At 41.8% G+C, this 13,195-nt stretch overlaps 1 protein-coding gene across 1 annotated transcript; it reads left to right on the top strand.

Annotated features, from left to right (window-relative positions):
* Positions 1 to 2,428: 2,428 nt before the first annotated feature.
* RPS14 (ribosomal protein S14) lies at positions 2,429 to 8,501 on the top strand. Its single transcript, XM_078653599.1, has 5 exons — positions 2,429 to 2,513; positions 3,293 to 3,443; positions 3,697 to 3,858; positions 4,624 to 4,700; positions 8,397 to 8,501. Exons 2-5 carry the CDS (start codon positions 3,295 to 3,297, stop codon positions 8,462 to 8,464), a joined length of 456 nt encoding a protein of 151 aa, XP_078509725.1. The 5' UTR covers positions 2,429 to 2,513; positions 3,293 to 3,294; the 3' UTR covers positions 8,465 to 8,501.
* The last annotated feature ends 4,694 nt before the right edge of the window (positions 8,502 to 13,195 follow it).

The following is a 13,195-nucleotide window of genomic DNA, read 5'->3' as shown; positions in this document are numbered from 1 at the left end:
CTACCAGCTGTCACTGCACCCTTTAACGGGCACAAACTCTATTAGCCATTACTGCTGGCTTCCACTAGCCACACAATACCACACATCAGTGCACACTTTCATCAGGCACACACACTTCCAGCTGTCTGTGCACGCTTTTACCAGCCACACAATACCACACATCAGTGCACCCTTTTACCAGCCCTACAATACCACACATCAGTGCATGCTTTGACCAGGTACACACACTTCCGGCTGTCTGTGCACGCTTTTACCAGGCACACACACCACCACACACACTCCTGCATGCCACACATTGCTGCAAGTCACACATTCCTGCACGCTACACACTCCTGCACGCTACACACAGATGCATTACTCACAAAGGTGCATGCTACAAACTACCACATGACTCACACTGCTGCACGCTACACACTGCAGTGCAGAATGACAGTGATTGAAAAGCGAGTGCAGAGTCAAGAGTGCAGAGTCAAGAGTGCAGAGCCAAGAGCGCAGAGCCAAGAGTGCAGAGCCAAGAGCGCAGAGCCAGAGCGCAGAGTCAGAGTGCAGAGTCAGAGAGCAGAGTGAGCGTGCAGGGTGAACATTGTGTGAGCGTGTAGGGTGAGCAGTGTGTGAGCGTGTAGGGTGAGCAGTGTGTATGGTGAGCAGTGTTTGAGTGTGCAGGGTGAGCAGTTTGTGAGTGTGCAGGGTGAGCAGTGTGTGAGCGTGTAGGGTGAGCAGTGTGTGAGCGTGTAGGGTGAGCAGTGTGAGTGTGCAGGGTTAACAGTGTGTGAGTGTACAGGGTTAACAGTGTGTGAGTGTGCAGGGTGAACAGTGTGTGAGTATGCAGGGTGAACAATTCCAATCCAAACCACATAATTCCATTACACACCACATGCATACACTCCATAACACATTGCTAAAAGACATTGCCATTTTACAATGCCATTAGCTCTAACTCAAATAAATCCGAGACCTATTGCATTTCCAATGCTTGTTCTAGTTATCAGGAAAGTAATGTTTCTTGTGTATTCTTAAGATATTTTGTGCATTGATCTTGTTGTATACATTTGCACGCTATGTTTGAACTTCTGTTTTTACTGCTGATAATGTTTTGCATTTGTCTTTGCTCTGTGGTTCTTCACTTGCATTTACGAGATTTCCATAGTCAAGAGATTATAATGTTTTCTGTTATCCTAGGATCTGATCAGAAGACGGATTAGGCTGGAGACGACTTAACTTCCTGCAGCAGCGAAAGAGGACGGACTTCATCAACGGAGTTACTTTATGGATTCGGCTGGACTGTGATTGGTGGACTGGCTCCCATGGTTGCTGCTGTGCCTCATGGGATATGTAGTTGGCAGCCTGTGTTTTTTCTGTTTCTTTTAACTTGCTGTCAATAAAAATGAAGAAAGGCTAAGCATAATCCGCGCCCTTAATAGAATTGAAACTTTCCTTTGTGATAACTAGGAAATTTATCATTCACCAATAGTACTGTTATCAAGGCTGGGGCAGGAATGTTTCTCAGTTTCTGTTTAAAACGACCACTTTTAATGAATACTTCTTGTTGCAGAGACACAACCTGATGTCCTGAGGAGAAGCGGATTAGCATGTTAAACAACGATGCTTTCTTTTTATTTTTGAAGACACTTTGTCATATTCTAAAATTATGCTTATAGTATGATTTACAAGCCAAATCAAATATTTTCAGGGCTAGGCTCGTTCGGCTGCTCTTAAAGCCTGTGCCAACCCTTTCGCCATACATAGTAACTGCAGCTGTAGTAAAACCAAAAGTGTATTGATGGAAAGTTAAAACAGCTGCCATTACTTGCAGCACCACAATCGTTCTACTCAAAAACACAACAGATCCATCGGAAGGCGCCAATACTCAAATGGAAAACACGATGCTGTCAATTTGGGGAAAATACCCGCTCATTGCCAGCAGTCTCGAGCTGCACTAGTTAACAGGGTTGAAAACTGACAGTGCCAAAATCGATGCACAAACCTTTCCAGCCCCGCCCCGAGACAATGAAAGTAACGAGGGCTTGGGAGGAGACGCACTGCTATCAAAGACACAAAAGAAAGACTGATGACAGCGGGTAATTCTTGTATAGTTTAAACGTGCAGTTTAATCAAGAAATAATGTGTCACACACTCTATCAGTATACATAAAAACCTAAAGGAAAATGTTAACGCATGTTATAATTCGATAATATAAAAAAGCAGCAATATATAAAAGATGCTCGTTTAGACATTTAGTAGGCCTAATTTGCATTTGCTAAGTAGCTGACTCCATAACAATGAAGCCAATAAAATACATATTGAAATAGTAGCCCGAAATATACAAAATATCCTCCGAGATCCACGCAAATTATTTTGCTGCTTTAAAACCTAAAGCATGACGCTTATTTAAGCGTGTCCTTTGTCGATTTCAACTGCTCGTTGTAGTACTTCCGGTGTATAATACGTAACCTATGCCCTCGCGTCTCACGTTCCTTCCTTTCCGGTAGCGAATTCAGCGAGAACTAGCAGAAGTAAGTAATGTCTGCAGAGAAAATCCGTTGTAATCCTCTGCATTCCGCAGTTCGATCCCTTTGCTGTGTTCGTATCTGGATCATGAATTCTCTAGACTGCACGTGACCTCGGTATCGCGAAAATTAGATGCCGGGCGACCTGTAAAAAATGTCATTCTGTTGCTGCTTGGCGGAAGGCTTTTCTTGTGCTGTGTAAGTTATGGCACACCGGGGAGCAGCAGCCTCTCTTCTGCTTGACAACGTCCCTGCAGCTTCCAGTGTTAGCTTTGTAAAACGATTAAAAGTAATTTCTACGATAAAAAGCTATTCCCTTTCGGCTTTACTAAGTTTTTGTACCATTATTTCAGTGTGTTTAGTAATGTTTGTGTTTGAAATTGTCTGCCCTTCTGGCTGTTTGGGATATTTTGTTATCCGTTTGGACGCATATTTCGTATTTTGATATAATAATCATTCCAGGTAGTAATATAAACGGTGCCAGCATATAACATATTGGCAATTTAATTGTTTTAGAACTCACTTTTGTGGTAATACGGTTCTGCTTGCATCGCCGTGACATGTGCTTTTTAGCCGATAAAGATGGAATTGTGAAAATATAACTACATTTTATTTTAACTGTTCCTTTGAATGAGGTCTGAGTTTGTCGCTCACTGTTTACGCTCACGCTTTTTTGCATTATGGCAGTAATTTTATGAACAATTGAATTACTAATATGATCGAAACCCACTTAGTTATTTTGACTTCATTGCGTTTTGTCTGACCGGTCTGTTTTTTTCCTTAAGAAATGGCTCCTCGTAAGGGCAAGGAAAAGAAGGAAGAGCAGGTCATCAGCCTGGGACCTCAAGTTGCAGAGGGTGAAAATGTGTTTGGAGTGTGCCATATATTCGCTTCCTTCAACGACACTTTCGTCCATGTCACCGATCTGTCTGGCAAGTAAGTCGCCTTGGTATTACTTGTATCCCGTTTCTCACAGCTCCACAATCCACTGTTTTCTCTGCTTAATTACATCACTTTAAAAGCCATTTAATTTCACCTAAACTATGCTTCCGGTTTTGATTGAAAACACTGAAATGCACACCATTTGCTCCAACATTCATTTTCTTTGTAGTGTGAATTATATCGCCCTGACAATTCGTACTTGTTGCTAGTCTATCTGCATTTCTGATGATTATCCATGTCTTTCCAGGGAAACCATTTGTCGTGTGACTGGTGGAATGAAAGTGAAGGCTGACAGAGATGAATCCTCCCCATATGCCGCCATGTTGGCAGCTCAGGATGTGGCCCAGCGATGCAAGGAGCTTGGCATCACCGCCCTTCATATTAAGTTACGCGCAACAGGTGGAAACAGGTGAGGGAGCACACATCAGTGACTCTAATTTTCTTGGGGTTGATGCACCTGGATTAACTTGAGGGGTTTGTACGACAGCCGCTGTCCAAAAAAGATGTGCCTATTGGACCAAATTATTAATCTGTAGTTGGGAGTTCGGTTACAAAAGGGTGCATTTTTTCGTGAGTTCGAGATGGGGCTCCTTGATGGCGACATTACACTGTATTTTAACTATCCATACATTATTTGTCTGGCCAAACTTCATTTCAGTAACCCGTTAGTGCAATGTTTGCTCTAGTATTTTAAGTTGTGTTCGCAGTGAATGTATGGTATGATTGGTGCAAACTTAAAGAACAGAAGTTGAAAACGCAGTTTACGAAGGATTCATAAGGCGCAATACCAGTACTTTAAAAACTCGCACCTTCCATTCTTCTGCTGCTCTATAAGGCTACCATAAACTATACATGAGCACATTTTCTCTACACAAGCACATTTTGTTATGCGTGTTCCACCCTGTGGGTGGCAAGGGCGCCCTTCCTTGAACGCCTTGTCACCTTGATTTAAGCACATACACCTTAATCGTCTTTCAGCCCATCTTTGTTCTGCACTGGGGCATTTCTGCTATTTGGGACAGAAAGCTGGCCATAAACAATAACTTTGATCACAGTAATTAGAAAGTATGAATGGCTTTCACCTCCTGAGTTTGTGTGGTGCTGTTGCTTTGTTTAAGAAATAAAAGCGCTTTATGACCTGTCGTGCCTCTGAACATTTTCATTCTACTCCCAGGACCAAGACACCAGGACCAGGTGCTCAGTCAGCCCTAAGAGCCCTGGCCCGTTCTGGAATGAAAATTGGTCGTATCGGTAAGATGATTCATCATTTATCTCCAATTGTGGCTTTTGGTTTCTTTGGTGTTTAACAGGCTGTTTTGCAAAAATAGTATCTTGTCTGTGATAGTTATTGGAGCAGTAGTTGGTCTGGTGATCCAGTGATCATTCACTATAATGCATCTTGAAAGCAGACCTTTCCTCTATCTCTTTTGCTTTCAAATAAACACCAGCAGTCTCCAGCTGGTCTGGCCTTAAATCCTGTATTGATTGGGCAAGGTTTCTAAATGCATTGTCAGATTACTTAGTATTTGATAGGGCTGTGAAGCCCCTCTGCCAATATTTTCTAGAGTGATCTACACTAGGCTACAGGAACTAAGTAGCAGGGTAGAACTTAATTATATGGCAAATCATATGTGCCACATTATGCAGCACCTTTGTTGACCGTATTACTTCATTGTGAGATTTTTACTCATTGTAATAGTCTAGGCTAAGATTTTACCTCAGTAGTTCCAATTTAACAAACAAATTTAGAAACCATAAACTGAAAGATGACCGGTTGGCCTTCGCAAGTGGGCTTTTCACTGCCAGAACACGTTGCAACTTTAGTGATCTGAAAATTATGTTGCAAAAAAGCAGCAGTTAGAGAATCACACAACTCCAGTGGCCTTACTTACTATCTTGTCAAGTTCAGAGCTTTTTCATTCAAGGATAATGTGAGATGAGATAAAAACGTTATTTAGAAAGTGGCAATCGTTTTTGTGCAGAAGTGCCATTGAGCTTCCTCTATTGTATTGCCTCACAGCAAGGACTTGGAAAAAAGTTTCATTTTTTACAGTCTTGATGTGAGTATTCTTTAAAATTACTTGGAAAGCCTTGAAGTGCGTGTTTAATGAAGTGACCTGCAAAAACCATTGATTGGCTGTTTAATAGCATGTTAAGCGCAATACAATTGAGGTAGTAGGCAGTGTATTTGATGTAATATCTGCTTTTTCCAAATAGCATTTATGTCACGTTCCCTCTTAAGAAATGACTGCCAAAAGTTCTTGACTCTTGGTTGGCAACATTGCCTATAGAAAATATACAGTTTAAGTAACAGTAACTGTAGGAAACCCATCTCTGCAGACATTTGTCAGATTAATATAAAAAAAAGTGCAAACTTTGGGAAGCCTTGCTAAATCGACACCTGCTCACTATCTTTTGTAGTCAAACACTTGTAAAAAATTAATACTTTTGTTGTCTGGTTCACCAATTTACTAAACTCGTAATTTTAAAACCAGTTGATAATTCCTGCATTTTTGCCTTCTTTAAAGCGGCATCACCTAAAATGTGGTGAATGTTTAGTAAGCTAAGTCGAATATGTATATGCACATACGATTTGACTAGCCCTACCAAAACTATGGTGAGAGTCTGTATGATAACCATATCTTACCGTTCCTTGTGCCTGTTGAAGTTCTCTCCAACATTCACTTTTGGAACTTTAGTCTTTGGTTCCTAAAATTCTTGATGCTCTACCTACTGATTTGCAGGAAATGACAGAAATCCATTTTTTTAGTTCCTGGTATATTCTGCTTCTTTGCTAGCTGAGGTCCAGGAATAGGATTACGTTGTTGCTGTGTCCTCTCCCGTGGATCTTTTCCATAATTTATTAATCAGTGAGGGCATGGCGCTGGATGGACTGTTGAGAGAGGTCTTTGTAATGGCAACAGACTTTAGCAGTTCTGCTTGGGCTCCCATTAATGATCTCTACTTGGAGGATATTTTTCTCTATTCCCCAACCATGCAGCCCATAGTAGCGACCAGTGTGCACCTTAGAAACTACCTGAATGGATGATTCCTGGGTAGGAATGGCAAAGCAAAAGGTTTGTGAATATTGAATTTGTTGTACTCTATGCATTTTGCAGTCATTCCCCTTTCCTGCTTCTAAACTTTACAGAAAATTAGTAGCACTATTGGATTTTCTGCCATTGTAGCTGCACTTCACTCCAGTTCTATTTAGGTTATCTGTCAATTTGAAGTAGCAAATGGTTTTAATTTATTTAGATTAGTTAATTGGATCAACAAAAGTTGCACTCTGGAGACTTGGTGAGTAGGATGGGCATGCTCCAGAGAAACCCAAGTCTTATTTGATTTTTGAAGCCACATCCTAGTTATTTCATAAAATGTCTTCCCAGTTTTTACATATGTGCCACCTGTACTGCCATTTAACCCCATTGGAGGCATTCTACCATATATAGCGCACCTGTCATATCCAGAACAAAGGTTGATTAGTGTTTAGCTGATACTTTAATCTGCCTTAAACAGCTGTTTAATTATATTAAGAAGTTTTTTTTCTTCCATCCCACATTTACAAATGCAGTAAGCTTGAAGGAAAGATGTATAATTGTAATGCTTTTTTTAAAAAGAAAATTGTCGTCGCCCTTGTTGGAAATACTAAAACCTATTTTCTCACGATCCTTTCCCTCCACGGAATGATACAGCACTCCAGCTTATTTGGACACTTGTATTGAAATGCTAGTGTCCATGAATTGCTACTAACCAGAACGCGCATTAGCAGAGCTAATAGATCTGGCTCTTTTTAGGGGTAATAATTGGGCAACTCTGGGTTGCTGTCTCATACTAGAAACATAATCCCAACATGAAACCATTTACAGTAAAAAAAAAAAAGTAATTTGGGATTAGGACCACTTTTCTAAAGAGGCTGCATTCTTTCAACTCTTCCATCAAAGTAGCGTTCTAAAAGAAGACAAAGGAAGTTTGTATTGGAAGTGATACCTGCAAAGACCATCCCATTCAAATGTCATTGTGTGTACTTTTGACAGAGGGCAGCATTTTAATTGCATTTCTTAATGAGAAAAAAATTGTTTTGTCACAAATGGTGTACATTCAACATGTTACAGCAGAATAAAGGGGATCAATATGCAAGGATAAATGGATAGCAATGTATCTAAATGACTGGCTAGGCCACCCAAAGAGCATACTCTTACTAAAATCCCTAAATCGGCAAATAAAAATGGTTTATCAGCAAAGTTGATACATCAAAAAATGCACCCTGGATAATGATTCTAAGCTACATGTTGCACAGCAGTCAAACAGGAATTGTATTTTAGTCCTATCACCAAAATTTAATGGCGACACACAAGACCATGTAAACATCCTTGAAATGCCATGTCCTTGATGCCCTATCAAATCAAGCAATCGCCTAAAATCCACTCTGTACTACTTGTTGCACTCTTTTGAAGTAACCAGCCAGACCTAAATGGGTAAAATGTTGTTGTCGTTGTCTGTGATAGTACTAGGAATTTTGTGTGTGTGCTGTAATATGCTATTTGTTACTGTTGCTGTGGGAGTCGGGCAATTGTGCTACACTTGAGACTTTGTCTCTTATGAGCCAAGGCCCATTCCCACATTCTGGCAGTGGTAATAAACAGCATATTACATCTTGCAGATCTGTTCACATACGCTTACAGACAGAATGTGGCACGTGCTCCCATTTACACTAACACAGTTTTTCTGTCTCTGCCATTTGGAAGATTATATGCATATATAAAAACCAAAAGTCTAGACTTGGACTCGCTTTGATTACTTAAATATGGTCTTGCAAATTATTTTCCTGTGCAAGTAAAAATTGAATATACCTATAAACGTGCATTTAAAATGCTTGCAGTGCCCTGCTTTGTTAGAAGTTACGGCTGTGAATTGATATAACAATTACTGTTTTTCTCTCCACAGAGGATGTGACTCCAATTCCCTCCGACAGCACTCGCAGAAAGGGCGGTCGCCGTGGTCGTCGTCTGTAAATTTATTTTGTCAAATAAAAAAAAATATAAAGCCACACTTTTGGTATTACTGTCTTCTGTACAAGCTACTTTGCACATGATTATTGAAGACATTTATGTTTTAGTTTTTTGAGGCTTGTGAAGCATGATTCTCAATCTATAATTCAGCATGACTGACATGTATTGATACTGTTTCTTTAAGATATAAGTTTCTGTGGCTACTTATAATGTGGACACTCAGTGTAGTACAATATCCATTGTTGGCAACTCCTTGAAACTTTTGGGATGCTGGCAGGCTCGTTGTCATAGATCACAAAAGTGAGTGCTCCTGTGGGCAATTGTTGTGCCATGTAATACCAGTCTGATTCTGAGATGAGGGATGTGTAGCGACAATGTGTGTGTGGTGTGCATACCTTTGTCTTTAAAAGTTTCTTAATACTACTCTTAGTGGTGACGAGTTGTGATTAAGTATTTCTGCATTGCCTGATATATCTCTTTCTCTAGTGATCAGCTTGTTGCTGTCTGTGGTTGCACCATTTATGCTTTTTTCTCCTGCCAAATTTGAAAGCCTAGCTCATAACCCTCATGATGGTGTTGTCTAGAGCTTTGGTATATATGGTTTATCATCGGAAACCCCAGTGAAAATGTATGACACTCCAGTGATGTACACACTTATGTGAACATGCATATATATTGTTAGTAGCCTGTGTGGCTGTAGATGCGCATGCTCTGCTTACGCCTGCCATCTAGTGTTGGGCTCAAATGTTTGCAACTTTTTCTTTAAGTCAGTCAGAAGACCCGTCACTCATTCCCTTGTTCCAGAACATTAGCTCAACTGCACCTCCTGAGATTTTCTTCTGCCATTGGGCTTCATCTTTTTCTAGGGTGTAGCTCGGTAGTAGAAACATTAAACACGCTGGATTATTACCCTGTTCGTTATGTTTCTGGTTCTGCAGCTCCCTCTTCCACCCTAGTAAAAATGCCCTCTTTGCACCGAAAGAATTTTGATGTTAGGGATAGATTTCTCACCTCTTGACACATTCCATTGTACTGTGGCTTCAGTGTGCTGTTTATCATTTAGCGCTTTCCTTGAGTATGCACCTAGAACTGATTTATGGAAAGTAGTCCATTCCATTTCTGCTCCAGGTGTTTCACAAAAAGCACCTAAGCTGATCGCCACAAAATCTACACTCTGCCTCTCCCCAGAACACACAGAAGGCTGCTACGCCTTCCTTTCCTTCTGCAGGAAGGCTCGGATACAGGTGGGAGAGAAGGTTTACACACTGAAGAAGCAGTGTGCGGAGGTAACTGGATGCACTACATCATAGGTGCTGAAGACTGCCCGGTGTTGAGGAGGAGGTCACTCGTAATTAAGAAAAATTGGTCCCTCGGGGGAAATGTGAATCTACTTTGGAAAAATGTGTTTAACCGCATGCGCGCTGGCGGTTTTCCAGCTGCGATTTTAAAAATCCCGCGTTACGTGACACGGTCAGCTCGTCACACGCGCAGCGCAGGTAACGCCCATGACGAGCTGACCTTGTCATGAGCGCAGAAGGGGTTTACCATTAACAGATTAGTTCCATTTATAAACAAGACCATTTTATTCAATTTGTTAAGCAATTGAAAGCATAACTGCAATGTCATGAACAAGCCAATTTTTAAGTAAAAAGGTGATCCCAAATGGTGCAGTGCGGTAAGTGGGTGTGAAGTGCGCTGGTGCTTTACAGTCCTTGTAAATAGTGACTGATTCAGGATGCAAAGTTGGTTCGGAAGCACCTATAGGGGAGTATTTGTCAGTGGGTCTTATTTACTTTGAACACAATTTAAACTTCTTGTACTGTTGGAGGGCTAAACCAATCTACCCAGTTTGTGAGATGCATGTGGAGATCTACTTTCAAAGGGTAGTGTTGCATTGGATGGGTCAGATGTGGCAGGGATTTAATCCAAATTTGTGGTAGAAAAACAGCGTGGTTATACCCTGTGTGTATGTGTATCTACACTAGAGCGGCTGTGATGGGACCACCGAACTGGGTGATTTGCATGGTCTCCAGTCAACTTGTTTAACAGCATGGGAACCCTTTCTGGAATCGTACCATATGGATTTGATGGCACTCTGGATTTGGTTTTTCTAGTACATCGAGGAAGTATTAATGAGGGTTCGTATAAAGAGAACGCCTCTTTGCGAGTGTCTTGTGGTTTTGTACCATGATGATGGAAAAACTCACCAACAATCTTTACGGGTAACCTGAAGATCAAGGTTGTTTCAAAACCGTGCACTGGATCAGTCATTGTATGCAGAGACCTCTGCAGCCAGCCCTTTGCGACCAACCCACTGCTGTGAACGGCCGCAAGTCATGCGCAGTGGGGTATTGGGCACTTTCCCACTTGAAAGTTGCTGTGATTTGTTTTGTAGATTGAGATTTTAGACCCCCCCCCCACTGCCCATGGACAGCGGTTCGGTCCTGCACCAATCTCCCTACGGGCATCCTGCTGTGGCAGGGCTTTGCTGCAGGGCCATGCCCACCAGGCACTTATCCACACCGCTTTCATTTTTTTCCATACATTTATTTTGCCTTTCTGCAATGTCGCCTGTGGCCAGATCCTGTGCCCAACCCAAAGCGTACGACCAACCCACTGCAACACACAGCCATCGCCCCTCAGAATTGCCAGGGGGTACCCTGCCCCCTTGTATGTCTTTACAATTTTATATTCAGAACATTAGAACCATGACCTTGTGTCATGAAATGGCGACGACATTTTTTTTCTTCATGCTGCAGCCAGCCAATCAGCTTGCTCTGTACTGCAGATGTAAGTGGGCTGAGAGGTGGGTGTGTTGGGACTGGGAAAGGGGTCACCATCAGATAGCTTTTTTTTTTTTCCTCTTCCCATTTATGGCAGCAACATATGCCTTTTGTTTTAACCTCTTCATAACCACCTCATTAAACACGAATCTCTGAAATGGCTGAACTGATTCATATCAAATAGTCAAAAACAAAACACGGAGTAAAGATCTAATCTGCCAAATTTGCTGTAATTCTGTGCAGCAGTTTTCTGTATTGCTTCCCAAAATTTCATGTGGGAATTACCATGGGAAAGCTACGTTTTTAGCAAAAGTAGAACCTCTTTCAGTGGGAACTCTCTGACCTGATTAAGTACAGAGTGGTGACGACCACTGTATAAAAAAAGTGTATATATCGTTTAGCAGTGCTACTAGCGTTCATTTTCTCAGTATTGCTTCGATCTTGAAGTTACTACGTCTCCTTTACTGCCAAAGACTATCTGATGGTTCTTGATCGTTGCTGCTGTTCAGTATGGTATTTCATGTGGATTTACATAAGTGTGGAGAAGGTCCAGGGGTAGCAAAGTGCATTACACAGAACGGTAAGAGGATAAGTAGTAAGTCACAAATACATGTAGTCCTACAGGTGTATAATTCACACGTCAAATAATGGGATGTTGGAATAATTGTCTTCATTTCTCATTTGTAGGCTCCATAGAAGGGATCAGTAGGACGAATTAAGTTTGAAACTTGGGTCCGATTCCTGAGGAGGATCGTTGATGGGTGTTTGAGGAGTTTGTTTGAGCTTCATTTTGACAGCCTTCCTGAAACAACCAGTTTTCTAAGTTTGGGAAGTCTAAATGGATAGTTTTTGGCAATAGTGCAGGCAAGCTTAAAGGTGCATCTCGCCATCTAAGAAATAATTAATAGTGTGATGCTCAAACGTCTTATTCCAGTGACCAGTTTCGCCATAGCATGTAGTGCTGCCTTTAATTGGGTGATGTGAAGTTTAAGTAATCCAGAGAGAATGGAGTTTCCGTAGTCCAGTCTCAAGAATTCTTGAAGCTGTTGCTTATTTTAATTCTCGAGATACCAAGAACTGGCTCACAAATTTAGGAACTAGAATGTGTGGAAAACAATTCAGTTTTTTTTTAATGAAAACCTCACCCACCAAGCTAGTTTGTGGCATGCTTCATCTTTGGGTCCCATCCAAGGTGCCAGGTGCACCTCGGGTGTGCTTCGATGCCTGAATTACAGTGGTTCAGAAAAGGGGGTGGTGATGGACAGAGCATCTGAGTTAAACAGAACACTCCTACCCAGTCAAAAGATCAGGGCTTGATCCATCACCTTTTTTTAGCTCACTGCACCATCCCAGTTCAGAACCTGGCTACATGCAAATTAGTCTCTCCCCGGCCCAGTGCATCATGGGAACAGGGCAGACCAAACTACCAAGCCAATTCTTTACTGGAAAGGAAACCAGCTTCTGGGGACCGGTTTCTGGCATTGCAGCCGTCTTCGGCCCGGCTTGCTTGAATCCTGATGGCTAACTGTCTCATGTCTTCTCCTGTCAGATACCTTCTGACAGTGATGAGTTTTTGGATACCGAGGCAGTAGCCCCATTACTCCATATTCATTTAGAATTTTGTAGTCGCTGTTTAGGTTGTCTTATTGGTGTGTGACGCTTTGTCACAGTTGAGGTTGTATCACATGGTCAGCTCAGTGATGGGCCGCTGGTAGCGGTCAGTAGAGTTTGCAGATATGTCAGCATGTTTCCTCAGAGAGTCTCGTCTTTGTCCGTCTAGAACCTTCTGTTAGTGTTGAGGTTTGGGTGCCTGTCGCGGTGATTATGCCATCAGGCAGTGAGCGGGGTTTAGTTGCTTGCCGAGGCTATTATGCCATCGGGACAGCGGTGAGTTATGTGTATCTGCCGGCGTTTGCCTTCAGGCAGTGATGAGGTTTTGGATGCTGCGTTG

The sequence above is a fragment of the Lissotriton helveticus genome, chromosome 7 (genome assembly GCF_964261635.1).
Source record: "Lissotriton helveticus chromosome 7, aLisHel1.1, whole genome shotgun sequence".
Classification (NCBI taxonomy): domain Eukaryota; kingdom Metazoa; phylum Chordata; class Amphibia; order Caudata; family Salamandridae; genus Lissotriton; species Lissotriton helveticus.
This window is presented reverse-complemented; position numbering and strand designations above follow the sequence as displayed.